The following is a 14,591-nucleotide window of genomic DNA, read 5'->3' on the forward strand; positions in this document are numbered from 1 at the left end:
TGTCTTTTACTTAGAACCCTGTGGTTAAATGACATCAGTTATTCTAGCAGTCTTATTTACGGTGGAACCTTGAAGTGGCTCAAGATTAAACAGAAGAGAAGGAATAAGCAGTGGGTTTCCTAGATACCCCAGGGTGGCCTGGAGATCCTGCTGTCCTCAACCAGAGTGAGCGGCCTGACTGGCCGTGCCATGTCCAAAGCCTGGGGAACCGAGTGCCGGTCATATCTGGCCCTCTGGTGAGGGCAACCTGAAAAAGAGACGGCCTTTTCTCAAGTATGATCTGCAGGTGTCACAGCCCTGTAATGAAATCTGTGTTGAAAACGGTAATAACGTCAGGAAAGGTGACACATACTGCCCGGCCAGTAAGGATGGTGTTAAAGGTCGAGCATCCACCAGCCTCCTCTGTTTGAAGCTTGTTTGCTTTTCCTGCCAGTTTTTGGCACTGATGGTGTTGCTCAGTCTGTAAGTACCATCATGCAATTCTGTTTCTTTCTCCTTAGAATTATGTCTTTCACATAACTCATTTTGAAACCTCCAAATTATAGTGAGCTCAGGAAGAGGCCACCCCAGAGTCAGTCTTCTTGCCCATTCTGGGAATGCATGCCACTTGTCCTTTGGGTTCTTGGATCATTGGGTGGCAAGGAGAGTGTCAGGATCCACTCCAGAGTTGAAGGGCCCATAACTGCAAGAGAAGCTGCTCCCCTTGGTGTAGTCTAAGCTGCTTAGATTGTGCCTGAGGTGCGATTTCTAGCCTGTCATCAGCTTCAGCAGGGGCCCTCGGTGTCTGCTGGGAATGGTGGTGAATTTCAGCTCCATGTGGTTGGTAGCAGCTCTCCACAGCATTATTGTGAAGAGGGTGTTGTTGCTGCAGCCAGAAGTGCCAGGGAGAGTACTTTCATGAATGCTTAAGGTGGTGGTCTGGGTGCAGGGAGAATGGAGTGCTGGCCAGTTGGCTCCTGTGTGTCATCTGGAATGTCTATGACCCTGTGGCTTTCTTTTCATTTCTTAGCCTGTCTTTCCTCTGTCTCATTCTTACTATAATATGTTCTTTATTATTCAGTTGTCTACCATTAAACATTTTCACATTTGCCTACTTTGTACTACCCGCTTACTTAAAATGGAAATTTTTCTCTAAGTACATGTGTTCTTTTTAAAGATACATTTATTTGTTTGAAAGGCATAGCTGTTGGGCAGCAAAGGGTTGGGGGAACTTGAGAGATTTATCTGCTGAGTCACTCCCCTCAAATGACTCCAACAGGCAGTTCTGGGCCAGGAACTCCATCCAGATCTCCCACATGGGTGGCAGGGGTCCAAGTGCTTGGGCCACCTTCTCTTGCCTTCCTAGGCCCATCAGCAGGAAGCTGAATTAGAAGCAGAGCAGCTGGGACTTGAACTGGCACAACAATGCCATTGTTGTAAGCCGCAGCTTAACCCACTGCACCACAATGGTAGCCCCCAAACACATGTATTCTTTATAATACTGTCTCAATATCAGGGTTTCATCACCAGTGCTTAGTAAAGCTTTATAGACTGAAATGAGCTTCACAGAGGCTGTGGAATCCTGATGCTGGGCAGCTGTCTTTCCTAACCAGAGTGCTCTGCCAGAGTACACTGGCTGGTGAGCTCTGGTTACCACTTCTCTTCCCTCTTGAAGTCACATGTGTTCCTCCCATGATCCCATCCTCCGACATCCTGATTCTGTGAGATGGACATTCAGTGTCCACAGGCTCTGAGCATGGAACCGAGAGTGATGGAGTTCCTTATCTTCTGTTGCTTTTCGTGTGTGTGTGTGTGTGTGTGTGTGTGTGTGAGAGAGAGAGAGAGAGAGAGAGAGAGAGAGAGAGAGAGAGAAAGAGAGAATATGTGTTTGTTTACTGATGTAGCTCTAGATTCCCCTCTGTTGTCTACACTTACTCCTTGCATTTCTACTTGTGTCTCCTTGGAGACCTCCCCAGAGCCTCTGGCCTGCCCTGGTTTGTGCCTGAGGAGCTCCATGTTTGGGAAACACTCTTGAACTGAATCCTTTCTCCTAGACCTCCCAGCTTTCTCTTCCTTGGTTTTACTCTCTTATTTTGGTAGAAAACATCCTTTGGTAACTTCCAGAGAAGGGAAACATGAAAGATACAATTTTTGAAACTTCCCATAAATGCTTTTAAACTATCGGCACACTTGATCCATAGAGTGGGTGAACATTTTGAATGCATTTCTGCTTCATCCTCTGGTCTCCAGCTTCTGTTGCTGAGAGGTCCTCTGCTTTCTGATTTCTTATTTAAGAATCTTCCCACTGTTTCCCTCTGTGGGAAATAAGCCCACCTGAGACCACCTGTCCACAAAAGGATGGACTCAGACACATGAAAGTAGCAAGAAGCGAGGCTTTATTCATGACTTTGCAAGGCAGGTGTCTGATGGCAGGCACACCTGAGATAAGAACCAACACCCTTTTATCTCCTAGTGCACACGTCCCTTACCCAGTTCTTCACTGGCCTAGTCCTTTGGGAGTCACGATCTTCCCAGACATTGCCTAAGACAGGGCAGGTGATTGGGTGCCCAGACCAGTTGCTGAGCAGACAGGAGGGGGAAGGGGATTGGATGGGATTAAGAGATGAGGCAATATAGGATTGATTGTGGCAGAGGCCTTGTACAGGAGGATTTGTGAGTTATGGAAAGTTTAGCAGTTGAGGGTTTTTTGTACTTTGTGTTAAAATTTAAAACTACGTTAGGTGTAGCTGGAGCTCTGTGTTATGCCAGACTGAGGGTGGTCACGCTCTTTGAAAATAAACCATAAAGCATTTTCTTAAACTCTTTGGAAACTAACCAGTTCTCCCGTTAGAGCCAGTGTGGGGAGATTTCATGCTGCAGTGCCAGTGGATCCTATTCATTGGTAAACTCATGTCTCTCACTTTGGAAAGTACTCTTGCCTTTCTGTTTTATTGATCTCTTCTGCACCACATTCTTGTCTTTCAAGAACCATGAGTCACATCTTGGATTTCCTGAACTGGTCATGGAAAATTTTCTTTAATATTCTTCTGGAGAAAATGTAAGGTGCTGCAGTTAATATACCACTTGAGACACCTACATTCCATATTGGAGTGCCTGGATTTGAGTCCTGGATCTGCTTCTGACTCCAACTTCCTGCTAATTTGTACCCCAGGAAGCAGCCAGTGATGACCCAAGTGCATTTGCATGTAGGAAACCTGGATGGAGTCCTGGTGTTGGCCTGGTCCAGCCCTTACTATTGCAGGCTTTTGGGGGAATGAAGTAATGTATAGAAGATTCTCTCTGCCTGTCTTCCAAATGAATTAAAAAATGCTAAAAATACAAATACATTTTTTTCTTCTGTTATTTCATCTCTTTTTGCTCTACTTTTGGGACATTTTCATAACTTTATCTTCTAATTTTACTGAGTCTTTAATTTCAAATATTAAATTGTATTTTGCTGGATTTTTCTCTTATGTGATGTCCCACCCTTGTTTCCTCTTAGTGATGTTTTCTCTTATTTCTCTAAGGATACTACTAATTTTGTGGAGACTTCTTCTCCCTGTAGTGTTTCTAATTTTTGCAAGATACAGTTATTTTTGTCTCTGCAAGGTGAGAGGTTTTCCCTAGATGGCTGTGGTCTTTGTCTGCTTTTATTTTCATGTAGGGGCCTAACCAGCCTCCTAAGGCTTCTGAGTGCCCAACAGCTCGTTGACTGTGAGTCTCATCGTGGAGTTAGCTGCTGTGGGGGAACCTCTGAAGTCTGTCTCTAGTCCTTCCTCCTCAGTAGGTCAGATGCCCCAGGAAAAGTCCTCCTGTCTCTTGCCATGGGACAAGATTTGCTTGCCAGGGTCCTGGGTGCTGAGTGACAGAAGCCAATCAAACTGTCATTTTTCAGTTGTTAGCTTAAGCTCCCTCTTTCTAAGTACAGTCCTTCTGAGACAGGATGGAAGCAGGGGCTATGCAGTCAAGCCTCTCCCAACCTGACATGTGTCCATATCCAGCTTGAAACCAATCGGAGCAAGGAGCATCAGATCCTAACCACAGACGACCCCTGCTGCCCTGCTAAAGGACTTCCTCAACCTGTACCTGCCCCCTGTAACTCATGCAACAATAGGTGACTTTCCTGGGGTGGTGGTAGTAACGCCACCATTTTGAGGGTGTTGTGTGCAAAAAACAACAACAACAACAACAACAAAACCACAAGAGCACCTCTGCACAGGACACTAAGCCAGGTGCAGACCAAAATGCTTTGTGCCAACAGGGAGCCACCATACCTTCCCAACCCCATAAAAGCACCTGTTCGGCTACTGTTGGAGAACCAGTTGGCAGAACCTCTTCATGCCATGCTTTCCACCTTGTGCTCCAACACAAAACCCCCAACGAATCTTGTGTGGGTTGCACATTGGCCTCTTGTGCGTTGATACTTGCAGGTGAGCCAAAGAACCTGGGGTCAGTAACATGTTTCTGGTTGGAACCTGGCAAAGGGAGTATTTCCCCTTGGGGAAGGTGAGGGTTGGTGGGTGTACAGACAGATGGAACCCTCTCTCAGTGGGGCAGTGGCTGCCTGTGCCTTTGCTTCAGGGTCTCTGCTGTTGGAGAGTTCTCTGACCTCCCAGAATCCCAGCTTACCCCACCCACTGTTTTTCTTTCCTCTCACCTGTTTTTCTTTCCTCTCTTTTTCCTCTTTAAGTCCTCGGGCTTGGTTTTTGGTTTTAGTTTTGGATTTTGATTTAAGGCACCTTGGCAGACATCACGTGGGGTGGGTTGAAACTGTTGGCTCCTGGCACTGATCACGCAGCAGGGGACAGGTGGGTTGCCCCTGTGCACTCTGGTTACTGGGTAGAATCAACACAGCTGACTGCTGGAGCTGCAGCTTTGGTTTTGGTTTAGTCCTGTCTGAAAACTCCCAGTCGATATCCTTTTACTCTGATCTTGCCTCCCAGGACATCATCTTGCTCCTGCCCTCCAGCCACGGCTCCCACTACCTGCAAGGTGGCTGGAGCTTCTAAGCCATTCAGATTCAGGTGCCCCATGGATATCACCCAGCAGGGATCATGGAGAACTGGTGGGGATCATCCCCTACCACACAGAGTCCATAGAGGCAGATTTGAGATTTTTCCTCCTGATCCTTCTGCCTCTCTGGTCTTGACTGTTACTTTGTTTCTTGCTGCTTATATCTGCAGGTGGGTCAGGACCAGGGTGCTTGTATTCACGGATAGCTGCCCACTGGTGGAGACAATACCCAGTCCCAGGACCTTTAATAATAGGCCACAGACTCCATTGAAGGGCCCATATGGGAAACACTTCAAGTATCCCAGACACTGTCCCCTGGATTGCGTCTTAAACACTTGGGAACAGTTTAGGTTGGATGGCTAAAAAGGAAAAAGTTACTTTTTATTCAACATGGTATGACCTCAGTACAGGGAGAGGATCAAGAGACATGGCCCATGAACAGGTCACTAATTTATAACACCATTCTTTAACTGGGTTTTTGTGTTTTGAGGGAAAATGTGGAGAAATTCCTTGTGGTCAAGATTTTTTTGAAGCTCTGTCGGGATCCCAAGCTTCATGATTCCTGTTGAGGCTGCATGGCTGCTGTTCCTAGGCACCCCGTCCTGCAGTCCCTGACCGTTAGTTACTGACCTCATCTTTAGAACCCCAGCTCCTTGACCCCCATTGGCTTCTACCAGTTTGTCCTCATCCTGTTGGCATCCCAGACGCTAACCCTGGTGTCACCTCCTCCATGCCTTCCACCCCTTCACAACCACCATCAGGAACAACCCACCTGTGTCCCCTTCCTGATGGGCCTCCACTGGGCTGCAGAAACAGCTGTCTTCTCTCCCACCCCACCTTCTATGACCCAGACTGCTTTCCTTTAAGAGGAGTAGCAGGTGGGGAAGGTGGAGTCCCAAAGTCCATGCTTCTTTCTCAGTAACTGAGCTGGGACTACCTCAAGAACAGTTTAGCTGGCTTTCTGAGATAGTGGAGGTTTAGAGGTGAATTTACAAAGCTAAGCTTGACCCTCTTACTAGGCAAGATGTTGTTGTTTGTTGTGCCCCCAGTGCATTTCCTCAAGAAGGCCAGAGAACGAGCAACCAGTTTTGTCACCACTCAGTATCCCAGGTAGGGACAGAGTGGTTCCAGATCAGGAACACAGTGGGATTGTAGATCAGACTGAGAGACAGGATGGCACAGCTTATTGCCTTATAACAGAGGGGATGAAAAGGTGTGTGATGCAGCCTGTTAATTATGACACAGTTAACAGGGACCATTCAGGAAAAGGAAGAGAACCAGCCAGCTTTTTGGGCTGGCTCACCGAGGCCTTTAGGAAATACATGAGCACAGATCCCGACTGCTGAGTGTGAGCCTTACTTGCTGGGTGTTTTATCATTCAGGCAGCCCCGACATTAGAAGAAACAAACACTGAGGCAGGACCTCAGACCCGATTGTTGATCATGGCGGAGGAGGACTTCAGGGTCTTCCAGCAGTTGAGACAGGACAGAGGAGATGAGCAGAGGTAATAGATTGGCTAAAGTGGTGCAGCTTTCTGCTGCCCTAAATAATTAGCCACTCCAGGAGGAACCCCCAAAAGCCCAGAAGACCAGACAACCAGAGAGGGTACACCAGCCACAGATGCAGCCAGAGTGCCTATTGCAGGCTAGAGGGCCACTGGGGGACCCTGGCAAGAGACCCCTCCTGGCCAGCCTCTTGGATGGGAGGCAGGCAGTCACCTCCTGATGAGACCCAGGCACCTGCTCGGTTCCGACTTCAGCACGATCCTTCACCATCACTCCAGCAGAACCCCAGGCACTCTAGAAGTGGCAGGTAGGGGAACTGAGTTCCTTGTGGACACCGGAGCCGCCTACTCTGTCCTGACTCATCCTGTCGGCCCCCTCTCCAACTGCGACTGCATGGTAACAGGTGCAGACAGTCAACCTAAGGTAAGAGTTTACTTCCCCCCTTGCCTATGAGACCAGTCTAACCCACTCCCTTTTATATGTTCCTGAGCTAAACTTGGGGTTGCTGTCTCCCTAGAAAGGACCAGGTACAAATGATGGTGAGCCATCACAGGCAGCTGCCTGTCAGTACTTCTCAACCCCAAGAACCCAGAACATGCCAGTGTTCCTGAGAGTGTTAAAGATCAAGTAGACCCATCTGTATGGGACACTTCCACCCCAGGGCTAGCCCATAACATTTCCCCAGTAGAATATCCGTGAAAGAGACAGTACCCATCAGACAGTGGCCACGAAAGGAATCTGCCCCTGCTCTGGAAGTCCCTGGAGCTTGGATTGATTAAGCCTGTCAGTTTACCCTGCAGCACCCTGGTTCTCCCAGTCAGGAAGCCAAATGGGGAGTACTGCTTAGTATAGGACCTGTGGGTAGTGAGTGAGGCGGTTTTTCCTGTCACTATGTTATCCCAAACACATACACTCTACTTACTCAGATACCTGGAGAGGAAAGGTTCATTTATATACTGTCCTGAACCAAAAAGATGCCTTTTTAAATTAATTCCTCTTAACTCAGAGTCCTAATACCTTTTTGCCTTTGTGTATAGAAACCTGGACACTCGGGAAACTATACAGTCCACTTATACCATGCCTCCTCAGAGTTTCAGAGATAGACCCACCATTTGGGACCATCTTACAGAACTGAGAGAACTCACCCTAAAAATGGTCCTTAGTATCATAGGTAGATGGTTTGTGATCACCAGCCCCTCTCAGTGAGATTCTGATTATAATACTATAAAAAATAAATAAGGTACAAAGTCTCCCCCTCAAAAGCCCAAGTTTGTCTACATGTAGACCCAGGGTCTTGTGTCCTAACTGTGGAATAGAAAAAAGCAGTTATTTCCTGTTGGTGCCCAAAACTAGGACAGCTTCAGGGATTCCTGGGAATGTCAGGTTTCTGCTGCATCTGGATCCCAAGTTATGGATTATTGGCAAAACCCCTATGTGAAGCATGAAAGCATGATGAGCAAGTACCTCTGGAACCCGGAATGCTAGCAGGCCTTGGAGGCCCTACAGCCAGAGCTGGGCTACGCCGTGGCTCTAGGACTTCCAAACCTAGAAAAGCCATTCATTTTTATGTCTGGTAGGTTAGGAGCTGCCTTAGGAGTTCTGATTCAAAGGCTAAGACCTATCCAGAGACTGGTGCATTCTTTTCAGAACCACTGAGCTCTCTGGTTCAGGGATAGCCCAGTTGCCTAAGAACAGAGCTGCCATTCCCTTGTTGGTCAACAAGGCCTCTAAATTGATGCTGGGACAACCCATAGAGGCACAAACCCTTCAACAGGTGCAGACAGTGTTAGAAGTCAAAGGGCACCATTGGCTGACAGGAAGAAGACTTCTACCAGATTGCCCTGACAGGTCTGTCAGACTCTTAAACCTGAACATGCGTCCACCTTGCAGCCCAGGTGAGGGGCCCGCAGCGTCAGTGTGTTGTCCAGCCCAGGTGAGGGGCCCGCAGTGTCAGTGTGTTGTCCAGCCCAGGTGAGGGGCCCGCAGCGTCAGTGTGTTGTCCAGCCCAGGTGAGGGGCCCGCAGCGTCAGTGTGTTGTCCAGCCCAGGTGAGGGGCCCGCAGTGTCAGTGTGTTGTCCAGCCCAGGTGAGGGGCCTGCAGCGTCAGTGTGTTGTCCAGCCCAGGTGAGGGGCCTGCAGCGTCACTGTAAGACAGACCTCCTCTAGCAGGCCTGACCTCTGGGACGAGCCCCTCGAGAACCTGCGTGCTGAATGGCACACGGATGGAAGGGCTGTTACAGAGGGAGCAGTGTGGGTGGCAGGCTATGCTGTGGAGAGTTTAACTGATGCCATAGAGCAGGAGCACTATCACCCCAAACCTCAGACCAAGAGGACAAACTGATCGCTCAGATTCAGGCCTTATAATTGGGAAAAAGTAAAACATTCAATATTTATACCTATTCAAAGTACAGGTTTCTGGTAACTGCATGCCCACACCACCCATATGGTAGGAAAGGGGAATGTCATGAGCTGAAAACTCTGGTATTAAACATGAAGACCTAATCATGCTTCTTTGAGAGGCAGCTCAGCTTCCTCAGCAGGTGGCAGTTGTTTACTGAGAGGATGCATCCAGCGTGGACCAGGGAAACAGTAGGAAGAGAAGGCCACCAAACGGGGGAGGGGGATCAGCCTGCGGAGCCTGACAAGGTGCTGACCCCAATAATAGATCCTTCCACGTTCCCCAGCCATCCCCAGTAGCCCCAGCAAGAATATGAGGAGGCTGAGGTTGGGATACGAGATGAGGATATCAGTGGTTCCTCAAAAATAGTGGAGTTCTCCCAGGATCAGACCAACAGAAGCTCATTAAACTCTTCCATGATGCTGCCCGCTGTGGGAGAGAGAACTGGTAGAAACTGATCTATGGGGTCTTTACAGGGAAAAACCATAAAGTAGGTGACCCTGCCCTGTGAAGTCATGTGTCCACAATAATCCCCCAGACCATCCTGTCTTACCTTCATTGATAAAACCACTCCACCATGGAGGGACACACCCAGAAGACTGACAGATGGGTTTTACAAGATGCTCCCTAGATCTGGACTCCAGTACTTTTTGGTGTTCACCTGTACCTTTACAGAGTGGAGGGTGCCTTCCCACTGCACTGAAAAGGCCGTAGAACTTTGTAGACTCCTCTTTTGGGAGATAATCCCTCATTTTAGACTCAATCCCTCCAGAGTAATAATGGGCCATCCTTCTTAGCAAGTGTTGCCCAGACCCTCTCAGGCCCCCAGGAATATGCCATAAGTTACATGCCTCCTGGCTCCCCGAGTGTACTGGAAAGGTTGAGCAAATGAATCACATCCTTGAGAAAACCATAGCCAAGCTCTGCCAAGAAACACACAAACCATGGACCAAAAGCTTCCCAAAGCAATCCTCAGGGTCCACACTGCCCCCAGGGGTGTGATGTGTGGAAGACCTTTCCTTACCACTGACCTCACAGACAGGGGCCTGATCAACCTGGGACAGGTCGAGAGTCATCCTGGAACATGGAGCGCAGGTTTGCCAACTCCTCAGGAGACATCATCCCATGCCCAGTTTCAACCAGGGGACCAGGTTTTGCTTACAACTTAGAGTGGAAAGGACCATTATTGAGGGATCTTGGCCACCCTTACTGCAGTAAAATGCAAAGGAGTCCCCAGCTGGGCCTACCTCTCCCAGTAAAGCAGGTCTCTTCTAAGCCCCATAGGCCGCTCCCAAGGAGCCCACCTACTACTGCGAGCCAGTGATGGAGCTGAGACATCTCCTCAAGGGAAGAACAGATGAGCTCCAGCAGCTCTGTGTCAGGCTGACACTGGCTGGGGCTGTCACCCACCCCTCCATCAGAAGAGCCAAGGTCTAATTGAGGGCAAGGGATTTTACACCTCCAAGGTTTAGAGTTCAGCTGTCCTTCCTCAGCAGACAGCACTACACACGATGAGACCTTTGTCCCCCTCTCCTTAAGCTCTTCCTGACTTACTGTGTGTCCATCCCCAGCTCCAAACCAGTCAGGAACAAGGACTATCTAAACCCTGACTGCAGAAGATCCCCTACTGCCATGATAGGAACTTCCCCAGTCTGCATGCCTGCCCAGAACACCCCTGGGTGACCCGTATGTGGCCTTCCTGGGGTGATGGTAGTGAGTAGCACACTGTTTTTTGAGTGTGTCATGTGTACAGAAACCCATAGTCACCTACACAGAGCACTGAGCTAAGTGCAAACCAAACGAAAATGGCATGTGCCAAGGAGAATGAGCCAAGGAGAAGTGCAGTCTGGGTGCTGATCCACACGCTGTGTGTGGGGAGTTCACACCTCCTCAACCCTGTAAAAGTACCTGTTCAGCTCCCGTGAGGGAGTCGGGTGGCGAAACCTCTTCTTGCTGTGCTGTCTCTAGTGTTTGAGGATAAGCCCCCAGTAAGCCTTGTCTGGGTTGCACGGTGGCCTCTTGCCAAATGCTGCTTGCAAGTGAGTCAGAGAACCTGGAGTTGGTAACACTTCCTCCTCGGCTGTGCCTCTGGTGCCCCAGTGTGAAGACTGCTTTCATTGTCTCCCAAGAACCAGCCCCTGATAGTACCCTAGGGTGGGAGCACTGAGAAGAACCAGGGGATCCAGAGATTGCCCTCTTTGTTTAGTTCCCTGTGATGTTGCCATAACCAAAGGAGCCTGGTCCTCAACCCTGGACTTTCTGGAGATTTCTCTGTGTAGATAGAGTTGAGCCTCCTGTGGCTAGCTCAGCATCATTTGTCTTGGGTTGGCCATGGCAGTTAACCACCTGCCCATCTGTTTTCTGTCTTGTAAGGTTTTGTTTTGGAATGTTGTCTCTTCTATGATTCTCTCTTTGTCTTTAAAAATAACTTTACTGAGATAGTATATAACAAGAGTTTACCCTGTAAAGTATTAATAAGGGTCTTCAAAATGTTCACAGGAATGCATATTTTGCAAAAAGCTATACATGGAATTCAAAAATGTTTTGTATCAAGACTCTATCTCTTAATTCCATTTTCCATGAACTTCTTGATGTACCCTCATATACTTTATTTTTTTAAAGATTTGTTTATTCGAAAGTCAGAGTTACACAGAGAGAAGAGAGGCAGAGAGAGAGAGAGATCTTCCATCAGATGGTTCACTCCCCAATTGGCTGCAACGGCCAGAACTGCGCCAATCCAAAGCCAGGAGCTTCTTCCGGGTCTCCCACACGGGTGTAGGGGCCCAAGGACTTGGGCCGTCTTCTACTGTTTTCCCAGGCCATAGCAGAGAGCTGGATGGGAAATGGAGCAGCCAGGTCTTGAACTGGTGCCCATATGGGGTGCCGGCGCTTCAGGCCATGGTGTTAACCCACTGAGCCACAGTGCCGGCCCCACCCTCATGTACTTTAAAACGTACATAGTTCAGTGGCTTTAGTATATTCAGAGACTTGTACAACCATGAGCATGGTCTAATTCCAGAATGTTTTCAGCAGCACAAAAAGAAACTCGGATCCATTTGCAGTAGCCCCTGGCAACCACTGATCTACTTTCTGTGGGTTTTCCTATTCTGACCATTGTATATAAAAGGAAACATGTAATATATGTAACTGACTTCTTTCATTCAGTACAGTGCTTTCAAAATTCATCTCTGTCATAGTATAGATGAGTACTTTGTTCTTCTTTATGACTGAGTAATATTCTATTGCATGGATACAGCACATTTTCTCTGTCTTTTCATCAGTGAGTGGACATCTGGGTCTTGTAGCTTGTGCATTAAGCAACTCCATTTCCAGGAATGAAGTTTCAGGAAAGAGGACCCCTGGGTATGTGTGTGTGTGTGTGTGTGTGTGTGTGAGAGAGAGAGAGAGAGAGAGAGAGATCCACCATCTGTGATCTCCTCTGGCTTGTGAGTTCTCTGTGGCTGTCACTAGTCCTTACCCACTTGGGGCTGGGGCCTAGGCTGAAGGAAAGCAGTGTTGATTTTCTTCTCTGAGTTAGCAGAAGCTGTAGTGGGCAAGTCCTCCCTGATCCTGTCTTCTCAGCCATAGAATAAAGATACTGAAGTAGACCAGTCATTCCCGAGCATGGTCTGGCCCCCTTTCTGCACAAGGGCCTAGGCCCAGGGTTGCTGCAGCACAGATGCAGGCTCGGGGTGGGAAGTGGGAAGCATGCAGCTGGCATGGCTCCCATGGGCTGGCGTCTTCATAAACCAGACACAACAGGGCAAGCCATGATTTTATAGCTTTGCCTTGGGATGTGTAGTCCATTTTACCTCTACTTAGGAAGAATTAAAATAACAATGCAAGGGAGGAAACAAACACTTTTTCCTTCAGGTCGTTCCTTCTCAACTGTTTTGCAGACTACTGCAGTTCTTAAATCCGGACCCTTTGAGAGCTGATGGAATCTCTGATCTACAGCAGGTATTTCAGGCCCTAAAAATGTTAGAAGAGAGAGGGAACAGTTTTCTCTGTCAGTCCCTCACTTTTCTCCCTCCAGACTTGGTATGAGGAGAGAAACTCATAGATGAAGGACTTTACCTGGAGACACCTTTTCAGAAATTACCCAGTGAATCACTGCTTTAAAGAAATGGTTATTTTTTTTTTTAACTTCTTTAGGTATTTGGTTATTGTGTTTTCAACTTGGCAGTGTGGGTGCATTTTGTAAGTTAATGGACTTGGGTTTTCACACTGTGAACTTTTTTTTTTTTTTTTTTCAGTTTTGTAAAGTTGTTGCTACCCTGTACTTCAGGGCAGACATGGTTGTGTGATGCCTGTATCTGCTTAGTTGCAGAAGTTGAAGTCGGCTGTGCAACCGCCTGTTGCAGTGCTCTGGAACAGGATCGAGCCCTGCTTGACCATTGACACGTCCCCTCTTTCAGCAGACCTGAAAAAGGTAAGTGCACTCGTGAACCCAACTCCTGAAGAGGCACCGTCCTCCTCCAGCATGGAGTTCTTCATAAACACATCTATGGTTCTACTTTGCTTTGAAGTCCTCCCCTAAGCTTTTTTTTTAAATAATTTTTTTAGAGATTTATTTTATTTATTTGAAAGAGTTACAGAGAGAGGTAGAGAAGAGAGAGAGGTCTTCCATCCACTGGTTCACTCCCCAGATGGCTGCAATGGCCGGAGCTGTGCCTATCCAAAGCCAGGAGCCAGGAGCTTCTTCTGAGTCTCTCACATGGGTACAGGGACCCAAAGACTTGGGCCATCTTTCACTACTATCCAAGGTGATAGGAGAGAGCTGGATAGGAAGAGGAACAGCTGGGACTAGAACCGGCACCCATATGGGACGCTGGCTTTAACCTGCTGCGCCACAGTGCTGGCCCCCTCCCCTAAGCTTTTGCTGCTAACTTCTCACTGACTCTTCAGCCCAGGCTGAGTCTAAGTGAACAGTACTTTTGGGAGAAGCTGTTTTGTGACTGCAAGCCTTGCGAAGCCCATGTTCAAATGTGCCTCTGAAAAGGGGCTCCAAGGAACAGCCAGTGGCCAGGGCAGATGTAACACACGTACTTCTGAATTGGTCTTCTCCAAACTGCCTCACAGACGATGCTTTCACTTGGCAAATTCATCATGTATGATTACTTCCTGGTAGAAAAGAAAGGTTCAAAATATTTTTTTAAAAAATGGATACAGGAGTTTTCAAGATGGTGTATTATGGAAGGAGCTTACTGCTCTAGACTAGGGGAAGATAGTTAAAGAAGTGGAGAGAGTGCAATCTCAGGGAAGAGAAAATGGCAGAGGAAACTCCATACAAATTAAGAGGGACACCACGGACCTAGGTGGAGGGTGTAGATGTGCACAACTCAGGACCCCAGCAGCCGAGAGCCTCAGCACCAGCTTTGGAGAGTGAGGTGAGACCAGACTGCAGCAGCCCAAGCCAATGGTGATAAAGCTGTGGGAAGAGCCTGGTGTGAATCCAACTTGGAGCCCTGTGGAGGACAGTATACCTGCCAACCTAGAGGGAAAAAAATGGGGCGCGTTTCTCTGTGCACAACCACCTGGCACCAGTGCCCTGTAACTAGCCAGTGAACATACGTAACAGCTGCTCCAGCTCATGTCTGCATGCCCAGCAACCAGCTGAGAGGAGATGCCTGAGTCTGGCTGGGAGAACTGACAGGGTACTGGGGACTTGTAACTGTGGGAGCCTTGTGTGCCAGG

General features: G+C 48.2%; 1 protein-coding gene across 2 annotated transcripts in view; it reads left to right on the top strand.

Moving 5' to 3' along the window:
* The window catches only part of TDRD12 (tudor domain containing 12), a 105,503-nt gene that overhangs the window by 53,202 nt on the left and 37,710 nt on the right, over nt 1–14,591 (top strand). For both annotated transcript variants that reach the window (XM_089319565.1, XM_089319566.1), the window contains 2 exons: nt 12,794–12,854; nt 13,219–13,326. In XM_089319565.1, the coding sequence (XP_089175691.1) occupies nt 12,794–12,854; nt 13,219–13,326 (169 nt within the window). The remainder of the gene's footprint in view (nt 1–12,793; nt 12,855–13,218; nt 13,327–14,591) is intronic.

This window comes from Oryctolagus cuniculus, chromosome 18 (genome assembly GCF_051225735.1).
Source record: "Oryctolagus cuniculus isolate XC-2025 breed Fujian yellow rabbit chromosome 18, ASM5122573v1, whole genome shotgun sequence".
Taxonomy (NCBI): domain Eukaryota; kingdom Metazoa; phylum Chordata; class Mammalia; order Lagomorpha; family Leporidae; genus Oryctolagus; species Oryctolagus cuniculus.